Source organism: Protopterus annectens, chromosome 11.part0, assembly GCF_019279795.1.
Source record: "Protopterus annectens isolate FY-2018-M chromosome 11.part0, PAN1.0, whole genome shotgun sequence".
NCBI lineage: Eukaryota > Metazoa > Chordata > Ceratodontiformes > Protopteridae > Protopterus > Protopterus annectens.
The window spans coordinates 272229045-272243949 of NC_056745.1; the positions used below are offsets into that span (position 1 = coordinate 272229045).

Sequence of the window (14905 nt, forward strand, 5' to 3'; positions counted from 1 at the left end):
TCACACTTCTACATAGCTCTAAGTTAATGAGCAACACCTTCAACCCTGGTTTTGAAGGAGCGACTAGACACTAGGGATTACTCTTTAATTATGTACATTAACAGCACACAAGGTTGGGGGTGAACACTAGACACCAGAGACTACTCTTTACTTACATGCCTTTATGGCACACAGTGTTGGAGGAACATTAGATGCCAGGTTTTACTCTGCATAACATGCCTGAAAAGCACATAAACACAATGTGGGTTGGGGTAACACTAAACACTAGGGAATAAATCTTGGAAAACATGCCTAAATAGCACTTAAGCACAACATGGGTCAGGGGGGTAAAACTACATACTAAGGAATAACTTTGCTATAGATTCATAGGTTGTTACTAGGCTAACAACCACTAGGCCCTTACAAGCCTAGCAGCATACCCCAAACCAGTTGGGTCCCAATCATCATGTACATCTGAATTGGGTTGGGGGGAGCAAGTTTGTAGAGAGATAACTAAGGATTTGTAGGGGGGATGGTGTTAGTTAGGATAATACTTTTCTTACTGATGGCTTCTGTCCATAAGGGATATGGAGGCCAGTCTGGGAGTAAATTTACAATTTCTCATCCAGTTGTCAAGGTTGCATTAGAATAGGGTCAAGGATGAGATATGTTTTACATGGATGGGGAGACTATTCCATAGTATGGGTATCCTTTTGGATGCATGTCTGTCTCTCCAGTACATTCTGTTTATGTTACAAGCAAAGTTCAGATTCCTGTATCTAGAGTTTCTGGTTGTGTTTGTTTTGATAATGTGCAACAAATCCATCAGGGCTGGGTCTGAGGAAGCCCTGTAAAACAACATAATATACCTTCTCAGCAGACCGTAAGAGAATGAATACAGATACAGAGAGTTTAGGTGGTCAGTGTATGATGGGGTATCCATGCCCTGAATTCTCCTGGTGACAAATCTTTGTGAGAGATCCAACTATTGCAAGTGCCAGGTTAGATACATGCCAAAGTGGGCACTGTATTCAATGACAGGTCTGATAAAGGCTGACTAGCATGGTATTAAGACTTCCTTGCACCTGGTTGCCATACCCTTACCTAAAGGTTGGGCGACAAAGAATGATTTTCTTATTATTTGGCTATATGTTGGTCAAAGAACAGATTGCTGTCTACATATGTTCCCAGATCCCTTACTACGGGGTCAACTATTAGGGGCATTTTATCAATGGAGTAATTAACTTGGGTTAACAATTTCCCAAAGAGTATTATAATACATTTTTTGGCATTGAGTTTTAGGACATTGTTTTGGCGCCAGTCATTTGTCTGTGTTAAACCTACCTGCAAGATTTTGGTGTATTGGGGGAAATCTGTTATAGCTCCAATTTACAGTCTTCTTGACTTCCAAGAAGTAGATGCTAGTCAGGAGTGGGCCCAACATGGAGCACTGGAGTACTTCCATCTCATGTCTTAGTGGCACTTAAAACCTAACATTGATGTGGGGTGGGGGAACCACTAGCTACCAAGGATAATTCTAAAGATGCTAGTTGGGAGGGGGGGGGGTCTAGACACCAGCCATACTTTATTTAAAGAAAAAAGTGTGGTGCAGGAAATCACTAAGTACCAAGGATACTATAAATAGTTTGCCTTAAAGGCACTTTGTGCTCTCCCACTTCTCACAGAGGATTTTAGTCCTTTGCACCAACACTAGACAGCAGGGATATAGTGCAAAATAAAACGGGACTTTAAAAATAAAATAAAAGTATGTAAAGTACAAAGTGGGGGAAGTTGCTTGGAAGGGTGCATCTTTGCCAAAAGAAATTTCAGAGTTAAAGCAGTGCAAACTGAGAATTTAGAGCACTGTGTTTTTTTAATATATAATGAGGCTCACAAACATTATTCAATGCCTCCAGCGATAAATTATTTATAAGGAAGCAGGTCAGGGAACATTAATTATAACTCTCAACCTTGTACGGCAAGATATCAAGACAAAGCTAACTTTAATGGTGGGAAGAAATTCATCCTACGTATTTAGAAAGTCAGTAGTATAACAGGCTTTGGTCTGCTGTGGAGTTACTGAAGGTTATGAAGTCTGAAACACTAATGTCTAGCATGAATATCTGACTATAATCAGACATGATTTATGAGGACAGGAAAAAGGATTCATTAGGGATGTTGTCACAACTCAGGGACAAGTATGGGGTTTGTGTTGTGTGTCTGCGTGTGTGTGTGTGTGTGTGTGTGTGTGTGTGTGTGTGTGTGTGTGTGTGTGTGTGTGTGTGTGTGTGTGTGTGTGTGTGTCTGCTTGAGTGGGTATACTGTGTGTAGGAGAGTGAATGGAGTGTGGTTGTGTTAATATCATTCATTGATTGCCACTGTTAACTGCCACAAGAAAGTGTTGGTTTGCATTCGCCATAGTTAATGACAACTCAGAGGAATGCAAATTACCTGAAAAGCAGATCTTTCCTCACTGGTGCAAAGGTGGCTCTGAATCGCAAAATACCACATCATGGAAATAGAGCATTTCTTATCACAGTACTTAATGCAAGAGAAAGAGTTCTTTCTGAATCCATGGGTAAGACTTCAAAATATCAGTTCTATATACAGAAGTTTTCTCAAACTTTCCCACTTATTTTCTGAGAAAACTGTTGCATCTTTATTGAATATATATATATATATATATATATATATATATATATATATATATATATATATATATATATATATATGTTTCAGATATGCTATAGGTGAACAGTACTCTAAGTGGCCGTTTTCGTGATTGTTGCTACTAACAGCTATGCTTCCTGCCTGGAACCCAAAATGCATACAAATAAATCTCAGATATATAACAAATAAGGTACAGAGGAATTTGCCTGTCTCCTCAGTTGTGCTGAATGGTATTGAAGGTAAATCTATTTCAGTGGATGCTGGAGTGGATACACTATGATTTATGGCTGAAGTGGGTACAGTAACATACGTTTACTGCAGCAGAAAATTTTGTGGCTATCCGAGTGAGAAAATGAAATCTGTTACAGATAATTAATTGCATAGGTGCTTCCCCTTTCTCAGAGGTACAGTGACTTCAGAGATTAGTTATCTTTCCAGTTCTGATGTGAGCTTTTCATTTTCACCAACATATGGACTCTGAAAGCAAGGCTTTAGCACTCATGACATGGAAACTGCAGATAGTGGTGTGTCCCCTGTACCGACCTTTCAGAAACTGAATGATTCCATGGAATTGTTGTATTCCTTCACATCTAGCAGATATGGGGTTTTGTCTGCTGGATTCATATGTTCATAGGTTCATACGTAAATACTAGGCCGGCTGCTCTTGCGGCCCATTTCAGTCCTAGCCAGTTTCCCTTTTTGTGCTGGAAATAATGTACCCCATTTGTTTATAGAGTGGCATTACCCATCCCATGGTTAATAATTATATGTTACCCCTAATGAGAATAACTGGGATCATACCATTGATAATTTGAGGGGACCCTTGCATGGGATAAAGTGTTTAGGAACTGCCTCTGTCCATTAGTAGTACAGGGTGCAGCCCTGGAATACATTTTCTGTTTCCATACATCTAAGTTGCATTTGGAAATGTAAAGGGATGAACTTTGCTTTAGGTGGATGGGAAGAAAATAAAGAAACTATGTCAAGGACTTAGAGAGCCTTAGTAAAAGAGTCATATGACCTACTATAACCAACCAGATATATAAGAACTATTGTAAAGGTATACATGAGAAAGCAGTTACTGTGAATTTTATTAGTCAGTTTGATTATATGCTATTTATGCATGGGTCACAGAATTTATTGAAAGAGCAAGAGGCAGTCATTTAAAATCATGTGCCAAATAATTTTTATAGGAATTTAGCATTTGCTCTGTCTGTAAAGAAAAACATTTTCCTTAGTTTTAAGAGGCGCGGTATAATGTATCTGCCATATTTTTTTTATTTTAATGATATTTACCTTGAGTATTAATTGCTCTGATCTCATATTAGCTTCTCCAGTGGTGCATTCAATTTTCAAACAATCCTATGTCATACCCTTGTAATCTAAATATATGTCACCTCTAAGTAACATATAAGAAACAAAATCTAATGAAAAATTCCTGAAGCTTTTTCAAATAGTTCAGGTTTTCTAATCCTCTGATTTTCTACTAAGGAATCATATCCTTTCGAGTTGTTTCAGCTGGCTTGTTTGAAGAGTACAGACTATAGCACAGTACAGAGTAATGAGTTAGGTCAGAGAGGAGTAGAGATATGTAAAGCTCTGTTTGGAGTTACTTGACATGCCCTTTTCAGTTAGATGGGTTAAGGATATGATTCTCTAACTTTGGAAGTAGAAAGACACTACTCAAACATTATCTATTATTGTATCCATATGTTTAATGAGGTATTGTTTTAATTATTTCACTATTTAATCTGTAATCGTAATTGATATTCATTTTGTCAAGTCCCAGAAAGCTACACTTATTAGAATTAAAGGTGAAGTTAAGACTACTGAACTACGTATGCATTTTTGCAAGCTCTCTTGGAAGACCTTGGAATCTTTTTTTAAAGTGATTATGTTATCTAATTTATGAACATCATCATATTAAGATCTACAGAACGTATTTGTATGTTTGAGAAGAATAGTCAAAAACAATTCTCTGAGTACAGAGGCCTATGGAACACCATAGGTGACCTCCCTGTATCTAGACATGTAACCCCACCCCCACCCTGACTTATGTTCTGTTATTTAACCAGCATTTTGCTCATTGAATTACATATGGATTAACATTTTTTTTAATTTCAGTCACCATAAAACGCTGTTGCTTAACGGTTTCAACCACTGTTCAAAAGACTTCACCAGTAGTGGATATAATCATGTATAGATGTTCTTGATGTAATAACTCCAGCGAAACTTCACTTACGTAAAAGTACTTTATTCAGAATAAAACAAAAGTAAGCGCTTTCACCCGTAGGCTTTCTCAAACTTTAACAAAACAAACTAGCTCATTAATTATTTAAATAGCCCTGCTTTAACTCTGATAGGGTGTAAACTCTCACCAATCAAACTAGCTCATTAATTATTTAAATAGCCCTGCTTTAACTCTGATAGGGTGTAAACTCTCACCAATCAAACTAGCTCATTAATTATTTAAATAGCCCTGCTTTAACTCTGATAGGGTGTAAACTCTCACCAATCAAACTAGCTCATTAATTATTTAAATAGCCCTGCTTTAACTCTGATAGGGTGTAAACTCTCACCAATCAAACAAGGTAAAATACACTTTAAAGCACTAATACATCTCTGACATTTTATATATAAATAACTTTTAAAACTTCAAAAAGTTACTCAATATATTTAAAACTCTGTATAAAAACATTGTTTAAAACATTTATAGCATAGGAACTAAACTCATGTCCCACCATCATGAAAACTAGTAAAACGTATCAAAATCAATCAAGTATATAATCAGTCAAGTATATACTGAGTAGGGGGTTTTGATTTTTATTTGGGTCTATATACCCTCCTACCCTTCAAAAAAGGTTTGATCTGAACCCTGTCATTCAAACCTGGTTTTTCATCTGCCCTCCATCTAACAATCCATCTAATTTCACTTTCTAGGGTCCGGTTAATCAAATCACCCCCCCTAAGACCCTGCACTAACTTTTGTATAACACAGAAGCTGAAGATATGTTCTGGTCCTTTTTCACTGTTATGTTTAGCTAAAGCATTGAATCCAGATCTCAATCTGATATGATACACGTGTTCTCTGATGCGCTCTCTCAGCGTTCTATTGGTTTTCCCAATATAGAACGCTGGACATGCTGCACATCTGGCCAAATAGACCACATCTCTACTGTCACAACTAGTGTGGGTGTTAAATTCAAAAGTACGTCCAGTAACTGGATGTACCAAAGTGGTATCTATGTTGATGTAGATGCATTGGTTACATTTACCACATGACACAGTGTTCACATCAGATGTATCTACTCTTTCTTTATAGGGAACATTTTTCGGTCTACATAATAATCTCTTGAGGTTGGGCTTATTCTTAAAAGTTATTCTTGGTTCTGGTCCCACTATTTCACCTATTTTACTGTCCGTCAACAGAATATCCCAATGTTTAATCATCAGGTTTCTCAAATCCTGGCTATCCTTAGTGTAAAACATAGTGGCTCTCAATCCTGGTTTATCCGGTCTAATTATATCTTGTTGGTTTATCTGTTCTGAAAAATAGGGTCTTGCCCTAGTACCCCTCAAATCATTTACCTCTATAATTATTTGATCTATCATTCTATCAGAGTAGCCCCTATCTAAAAACATTCCTCTCATTTTCTCCACCTCCTTCTTGTATCCATCCTCTGATGGATTGAGCCTAGATGCTCTCATAAACTGTTCTCTTGGAATGTTATTAAATATATGATTAGGGTGCATACTGTGTCTATGAAGTAACGTATTCCTATGGCAAGATTTCCTGTGGATTGAAGTATTTAACAGTCCATTGTCCAATTTACATATGTCTACATCTAAATAAGATATCCTATTAGCTGAGTACTCATATGTAAACTTCAGAAATACAGTGGAACCATTTAGATACTCCACAAAGTTTTCTAGGGTATCTACATCTCCTAGCCAAACCAAAAAGAGGTCATCTACGAACCTCCGATACAGCCCAACAAATTTGTTGAACCATTCAGATGTATATACAACCCTATCCTCCCAGGCTGCCATGACCAGGTTGGCGTAGCTATTGGCACAAGACGTGCCCATAGCTACGCCATCCCTCTGGAGGTAAAAACCTTCCCCAAATATAAAGACATTGTTTGACAATATAGTTTCTAAGTACAATGTAACCAAATCTATCCTATCAGGTGAAAAATCTGAGTGTGCACGTAAGTAATCCTGTATATATTGGATACCCATATCATTCGGTATCATCGTAAATAAGCTGACAACATCTAAAGTGACTAAATAATATTGTTTCCCCTGATCTAATCCATTAAAATATGCATATAGATCTATGAGAAATTGCTTACTATCTCTAAGAATATTGCTATTCATATCAACCAATGGCCTTAGAACAGTTTCCATATAAATCAATAGTGGCTCAGTCACCCATCCCTGGCCAGCCACTATCGGTCTCATTGGAGGTGTAATCCGTGATTTATGGATTTTCGGTAGCCCTTGAATAATTGGTATGACTGGATTGTTAACCTTAAAATAGTCATATAGCTCCCTAGTTATGCTAGAAGACATAATAAGGTCATCAAGCATATAATACACTTCAAAGACTTTATCTTTCACCTCATTCAAGTCTATCTTACGATAGAACCTATCTTCACTAAGTAATCGCCTCATACTCTCATTATAATCTATTAAATCCATAAGTACAACTGGACCTCCCTTGTCAGCTGGCCTAATGACTAGTTTATCATCATTTCTTAAACCATTAAGGACTTTCCTCTGATTGTAGTTCAAATTCTGTCCATGCCTCAGGCCCTTTCTCCTTTGAAAGTGACCATGTATTTCACCCTCAAGGACTTTGCCCAAGGCATCTATTACTGGGTGTAATTGTGGTATATAAGTGCTGTTTGGGCGAAACCTAGGCCCTTGCGTCTCCTCATTACTTATTCCAAAGTCTAATTTAAGTTGTATATTTCTAATAAACATCTTTGTATCTATAATTGTGTCTTGGTTGGAATAAAGTTCAAGCCCTTATTCAGTACTTGTATCTCATACTTAGTTAAAATTCTACTGGACAAATTGACTACTAACGAGGATCTTCTTCTTCAGAGGGCCCTGATGATCTTCCACTGAACCCTTCCTTTGTGCCTCCCTCTGGGATACCTTCCTTCTGTACTGATAAACCATTACCATTTCCTCCCTGGGTAACCTTAGGCCTTACAGCCACATCTGTCGTAATGGGTCCTATATTCCTGTCTAGGGATGTATCACATAGTTGCTGTTCTTGTCCTTCTATTCCTCCAGATGTACTACCCTCATTACTTATCCTCCTCATCATAGTGTTATCCACTACAGGGTTACTGCTTCCTCTTATTTGAGGTTCAGCGGTATTAATTACATTAAGATTAACAGAATTATTACTTAAAGGTTGATTAACAGCGACATTATTGTCACGTGGTACCTCATGTACAGCAACCTCCGGACCCTTCCGTTGAGATGCTACCATAGCATAACCACGTCGATTAATATATGGAACATTGTTCTGTGTAGAAACGTAACTTTCTTTGGGCCAAGTAAAAACTTGGCTATTTCTAAAATCACGTACATCTCTAACAATCTTAGTCTTTTTTTGTTCAATTAAACGTTTCTCAAAAAGTAATACATCATCTTGCATTCTCTCAAACTTTTTGTGACAATCAATATTCATATACTTCATTTTAAAGTCACTAACATGTTGATTAACCAATGTCCTTAAAGCATTTTCCTCCAGTGTATGAAATTCAATAAGAAGCTTCATGTAATTGAAGCTTAGCTCAATATTGAGCTGCTGGGAACTATCTTTCTGGTAAGGCAAGTTTCAAAATATTGTCATTGTACCTGTAATTTCTTTAGGCGTGTAAACTCAGTCTCAGTGTCCTGTATATCCTTCATGACATTCAGTGTCCCTCCTTGTTGAATATTATCGTCGTTATCCTCATATTCCGGTTCAAAATCTAATAACGGATTGTCACTGCCAGCTACACAGGCTTGTCACTCCTACTGACTCAGTAAATCACCCAAATGCCGCACAGCAAGCCAGGCGAGTTCAGGAACAGCGTTACCAAAAAGTATATAATGTCAGTCACCATAAAACGCTGTTGCTTAACGGCTTCAACCACTGTTCAAAAGACAGTGTCTTGTGCCAATAGCTATGCCAACCTGGTCATGGCAGCCTGGGAGGATAGGGTTGTATATACATCTGAATGGTTCAACAAATTTGTTGGGCTGTATCGATGTAGATACCCTAGAAAACTTTGTGGAGTATCTAAATGGTTCCACTGTATTTCTGAAGTTTACATATGAGTACTCAGCTAATAGGATATCTTATTTAGATGTAGACATATGTAAATTGGACAATGGACTGTTAAATACTTCAATCCACAGGAAATCTTGCCATAGGAATACGTTACTTCATAGACACAGTATGCACCCTAATCATATATTTAATAACATTCCAAGAGAACAGTTTATGAGAGCATCTAGGCTCAATCCATCAGAGGATGGATACAAGAAGGAGGTGGAGAAAATGAGAGGAATGTTTTTAGATACTCTGATAGAATGATAGATCAAATAATTATAGAGGTAAATGATTTGAGGGGTACTAGGGCAAGACCCTATTTTTCAGAACAGATAAACCAACAAGATATAATTAGACCGGATAAACCAGGATTGAGAGCCACTATGTTTTACACTAAGGATAGCCAGGATTTGAGAAACCTGATGATTAAACATTGGGATATTCTGTTGACGGACAGTAAAATAGGTGAAATAGTGGGACCAGAACCAAGAATAACTTTTAAGAATAAGCCCAACCTCAAGAGATTATTATGTAGACCGAAAAATGTTCCCTATAAAGAAAGAGTAGATACATCTGATGTGAACACTGTGTCATGTGGTAAATGTAACCAATGCATCTACATCAACATAGATACCACTTTGGTACATCCAGTTACTGGACGTACTTTTGAATTTAACACCCACACTAGTTGTGACAGTAGAGATGTGGTCTATTTGGCCAGAGCTCTATATTGGGAAAACCAATAGAACGCTGAGAGAGCGCATCAGAGAACACGTGTATCATATCAGATTGAGATCTGGGTTCAATGCTTTAGCTAAACATAACAGTGAAAAAGGACCAGAACATATCTTCAGCTTCTGTGTTATACAAAAGTTAGTGCAGGGTCTTAGGGGGGGTGATTTGATTAACCGGACCCTAGAAAGTGAAATTAGATGGATTGTTAGATGGAGGGCAGATGAAAAACCAGGTTTGAATGACAGGGTTCAGATCAAACCTTTTTTGAAGGGTAGGAGGGTATATAGACCCAAATAAAAATCAAAACCCCCTACTCAGTATATACTTGACTGATTATATACTTGATTGATTTTGATACGTTTTACTAGTTTTCATGATGGTGGGACATGAGTTTAGTTCCTATGCTATAAATGTTTTAAACAATGTTTTTATACAGAGTTTTAAATATATTGAGTAACTTTTTGAAGTTTTAAAAGTTATTTATATATAAAATGTCAGAGATGTATTAGTGCTTGTTTGATTGGTGAGAGTTTATCAGAGTTAAAGCAGCTATTTAAATAATTAATGAGCTAGTTTGTTTTGTTAAAGTTTGAGAAAGCCTTTTATTCTGAATAAAGTACTTTTACGTAAGTGAAGTTTCGCTGGAGTTATTACATCAAGAACATCTATACATGATTATATCCACTACTGGTGAAGTCTTTTGAACAGTGGTTGAAGCCGTTTTATGGTGACTGACATTATATACTTTTGGTAACGCTGTTCCTGAAGGGTGATTTATTTTTTTAATTTGTTGATTATTTCCTTATATAGTATAACATAATCTTGAATGCTTTAGCAGTATCAAAGTAAGCAGTCTACACTGCTAGCCTTTTGTCAAGTCCTTCTCTTTTTTCAAAGAGTACCACAAGATTCAAAAGGCAGGATCTCACCTTAACAAGCTTATGCTGCTCCACAGATGAAATAAGCAGGCCTCTTCAGTCACTCAGAATAAGCTCCGTTATGAATCACTCAATTATTTTCAGGAGAATATTCATTAGCCTGGTGGGTCTAACAAAATGTCCTTTGTAAATTGGTATCACTATATCCTTTCAACATAAGTCAGGCATGTGTTCACATACTTACACATTGATTAATATGACTGATAGGGGCTTAGTTAAGTTTTCCTAGATTTTGTACTAGAACTCATCAGAACTGTCTGATACCTTAAAATATAAGCTTTTTTATAGGCCTGTTTCTTTGTTTATTGTGAAATGTGCAGAACATTTTTCTGCAAGCATATTTTCCATACCATGTGGATGGCTGGTCGCTTCATTGTTCAGTGATAGCATGTTACATTCTACAGATTTCCCAATTTTCTGCAGTAACAAAAAAATTCCTTAATGTTGTCTTCAACAATTAAACTTTTCTGAGTTCATTATTAGACCTGACAATTTAATAAGCTTTTTTAAGCAGTTCCAGTATTTTATTTAACCTATATTTGCATTTAACACTATGACCCACAGTACAGAGAAAGAGAGATTTTAATTAATTTGTTAAAAGGCATTAACTCCACTAAGGCATGTGCTTCTTTTCAGAGATATTCTGGGTATGGGGTCTAGTTAATTACTTGTTCAGCCAGCTCCATGGCACAGAGGGCTAAAACCTTGACTATGGTGCATGGGACTTAAGTTCATTTAATAGCATGGGTCCATGTAAGAGCTGGCCTGGAGGTATGGGAGTGAGTGCCCACTGCATGCTCACCCATCTTGGGGGACTCTTGTTAGCCACACAGGTGACACTCCACAGGAGATTAGCCTCAAGAACCCTTGCTGTTTAAGTGCATTTGCACTTGAACCAGAGGGCAAGGGAGAGTGCAGAGGCATGCTTCCCCATAGGATACTAGATAGCAGAGCTTTGAAGAGCTGGTGAAGGGTCAAGGAGTACTCCAAGGGTGGATAAGGTAGGCCACCCCACAGGATCAGCAAGCTGGCCCTTTCCCTACCACCTGATAGTTGCTAGGTTATAAACAGTCAATTGGAATTCCCAGGCAGGAAAGATTGGGACATAGGGCTCTCGCCTAGCCTGGGGATGTCCAACTCCTGTCTCCCCAGAATAAATAGAATGATTGGATGCAGGCAGAGGAGCCATCAGGCCAGTTCCTGTGAGATTAAGTTCTGTCTGCTCAAATCCTTAATTAATCCTCTTAAACTGCTAGATGCTTACTAAATATGGTGTCCTTAGGGACCAAGGTACCAGAGTGTAAGCCTCACTAGGAGACCTGAGAAGACAACAGTCATCTTTCCTTTCAGGAAAAGTGTAATTTTTTCAGTGACTGGCATTTCCTTGAATAAACCCAGGGGTCTTTCAACAATAATGCAGTATTTAAGGTGCACATCAATGTCTGCAATGAGACATGAATGTAGTACAGTACATCTACTTCACACACTGATATCATTCCAAGCTGGACACTGAGTGAGAAGGGAAGAAGGCATGAAATAAACAGAAAAGCCCAACACTGCTGTTTGACAGCCTCAGAGATCATCCATTCGTCTTTTGTCTCTAAAGTTAATGACTAAGATAGCAGGCAATGGATGGACACTTAGAGCCGATGTCAACATAGGTGAACCAAAGAGCAAATGTGAATCATGTGAACTTTATACTGTTATACATAATTACATATTTTGAACTGAAGTTTAAAATTGTTTTTTTAAACAAAGGTGATTCTGAAGTAAATACAAATGCACAACTGGGTACTGCTGGTAATATTCCCCTGTGTGTGTGTGTGTGTGTGTGTGTGTGTGTGTGTGTGTGTGTGTGTGTGTGTGTGTGTGTGTGTGTGTGTGTGTCTGTCTCTATGTATCTGTGGTTAATAAATAAATAATAAAAATAAGATAAATAAATCTGACTGATTTCATTTTTACCTTTTTATTTTACCTACAGGACACAAATCCGAAGAACACAAGTCGTGGGAATGGGAACAACCGAAGCTACAGAATGTAGAAAGCATACCCTCTAAAGGAATAGGGAATTAAAGTGTTGTTTGCACAGTTGCAAATTACTTACTGTAAATGAATGACTTATTAACTGGTGGAAGACAAAAAGCATAATAAAATCAGTTTGATTATATTTTAACTAGAGGGCATTTTTCCCAGTTGACACTACAAGAGAGAACTGGATAACATCTGAGCCAACTCAGCTGAAGACTGAGGAATGCGTTGGGTTTGTGTAGCATTGTTGTTTAATGCCTGACCTTCTTTAACGCTTTCTTACAGATTTGCAATGAGAATTTCCTATACCCCCTCAAAGTCTAGTGATTCCTGGACTTTAGGTGGCTCAGATTGCACTAAAGAAAACCTTTGAACTCTGGCTGGCAAGGTAACCCCAGCCAGTTCTAAGTATTTTCTTATTATTTGCACTTCTATACAGGCTGTTTGTTTTACAGTTCCTGATAACATTGTTTGTCTTCCCCTTTGTGTTTGCACAGTTTTACATTCTCAGATGTAATCATTTTTAGCTACAAAATTCCTGATGCATGATTTCAAACATATAACGTCCACTTGAGTCAATAGATAAATGTGACAATGCATTCATTTTTGGACAAAAATATATTTTTAAGTGCTTTTGTAAAATAAAGGAATTGTAAAGGTGATTTTATATTTAGAAAGTGCAGCTATTGGCATCTGTACAAACATTGCAACTTCACAGACTATCCATCAGTACATAGAAAATAGTTTTCCATTTATCGCATAATATAACACTATCATATCTTATCTCTCGCTCTCTATGTATATATATATATATATATATATATATATATATATATATATATATATATATACATATAGTGAATAATGATATAAGAATCCTTTTCCTAGTACTATGGTGCTATTTGAAGTTTGTATTAGTGTAAAGGTTTTGGCAAATGTTAAACAGTGAAAGCAAGAATAAAACTTGAAATGGTATGTAATATATAATTGCTATTTGGGAACTATTTAGAAACTAAAAGCTATTCTGTAAGGATAGAATATCACATGATTTTGTGTTCTGTTTAAAATATGCCATGATTCTGTGTTCTGTTTTAGAAATGAGCCACCATAAAAGCTTGCCTTCTTTTTAAATACATATCAGCAAATTAATTGGCATTACCTATTTATTGTGCAGGTTTTTTGTACATATAGGACATAAAAACTAAACATGCTGATGAATTTACCAGTTTACCCATGATTCTTTAAAGGACTGTTATTATTTTTATTCAGAAGTCACAGCACAATTGTGTTTTTCTAGCAACTATTGCTATTAGTTGGACAGTTGTCAGGAAAAGATTTAAAACCCACATTTAAAAGACACCATTCACTACACTTGATCTTAGCTAAAATGCTGAGATGAAAGACTTCAAACTTGAATATTAGCATTACAGAATGCTACTGACAGTTACTCTGATCAAACTTTAAATAAATATTTCAATTGACAGCTTCAGGCATGTAAGCATTCCTAAGTAGTCAGTTATTTATTGCCTCAAATCATATTTACTTTTAAGTAGTAGTTTGTGCACTTGTTTTGAAAAAAATATTAGTCACCATTTTGATTTCCTGTTTGTTTTCTGTTTTGGTATGTCATACATAATGAGTGGTAGCTACACTTGGAAAGGGGCAAAAAGCTAACCTTGTTATGCACTGTTGTGACATCAGAAAAATAGATAATATAGTTATGCACTTTTCAAGGTTGTTGCAATTGAACATAAGGTTCTTACACAAACTCTATCTGTCAAAGCAACCATTGAAGAAACCTGACAATTTTGAAAACTATAACACACTTGAGTGCCAGATAGAAACCATAAACACAATGCACCTTTCATCAACCAACAACTTTAAAATGTGTCAGATATTTTAATTTTGTCATATTGTTTTGTGTAGCAATCACAAAAATATCATAAGCAACAGCAGCAGGTCTATGGCAGGTTCAGATCACCAATATCATCACCTTGTTATGTTAGCAGTTATAAAGCTAGAAACTGCTTTGCTCTTCCATGCTACTAAATTCTTCTTCTTTGCCATTGCTAATGCATCAGGCCAGCTAAAGCTTCATGCATTACAGAGAGTTATGAGTGTTTTTTCAGATCATAACAAATATGCTATGGGTTGGTTCTCAAAATGGATATCAAGATTCACATCTTGAGCTGCACTTTAGATGAATTTCATCAAA

The 14905-nt window shown here is 36.8% G+C and overlaps 1 protein-coding gene across 3 annotated transcripts in view; it reads left to right on the top strand.

Annotated features, from left to right (window-relative positions):
* The window catches only part of IGF1 (insulin like growth factor 1), a 418876-nt gene extending 404683 nt beyond the window's left edge, over nucleotides 1–14193 (top strand). For all 3 annotated transcript variants that reach the window (XM_044087739.1, XM_044087740.1, XM_044087741.1), the window contains exon 4: nucleotides 12644–14193. In XM_044087739.1, coding sequence (XP_043943674.1) covers nucleotides 12644–12703 — 60 coding nt within the window. In that variant the 3' untranslated portion in view covers nucleotides 12704–14193. The remainder of the gene's footprint in view (nucleotides 1–12643) is intronic.
* The last annotated feature ends 712 nt before the right edge of the window (nucleotides 14194–14905 follow it).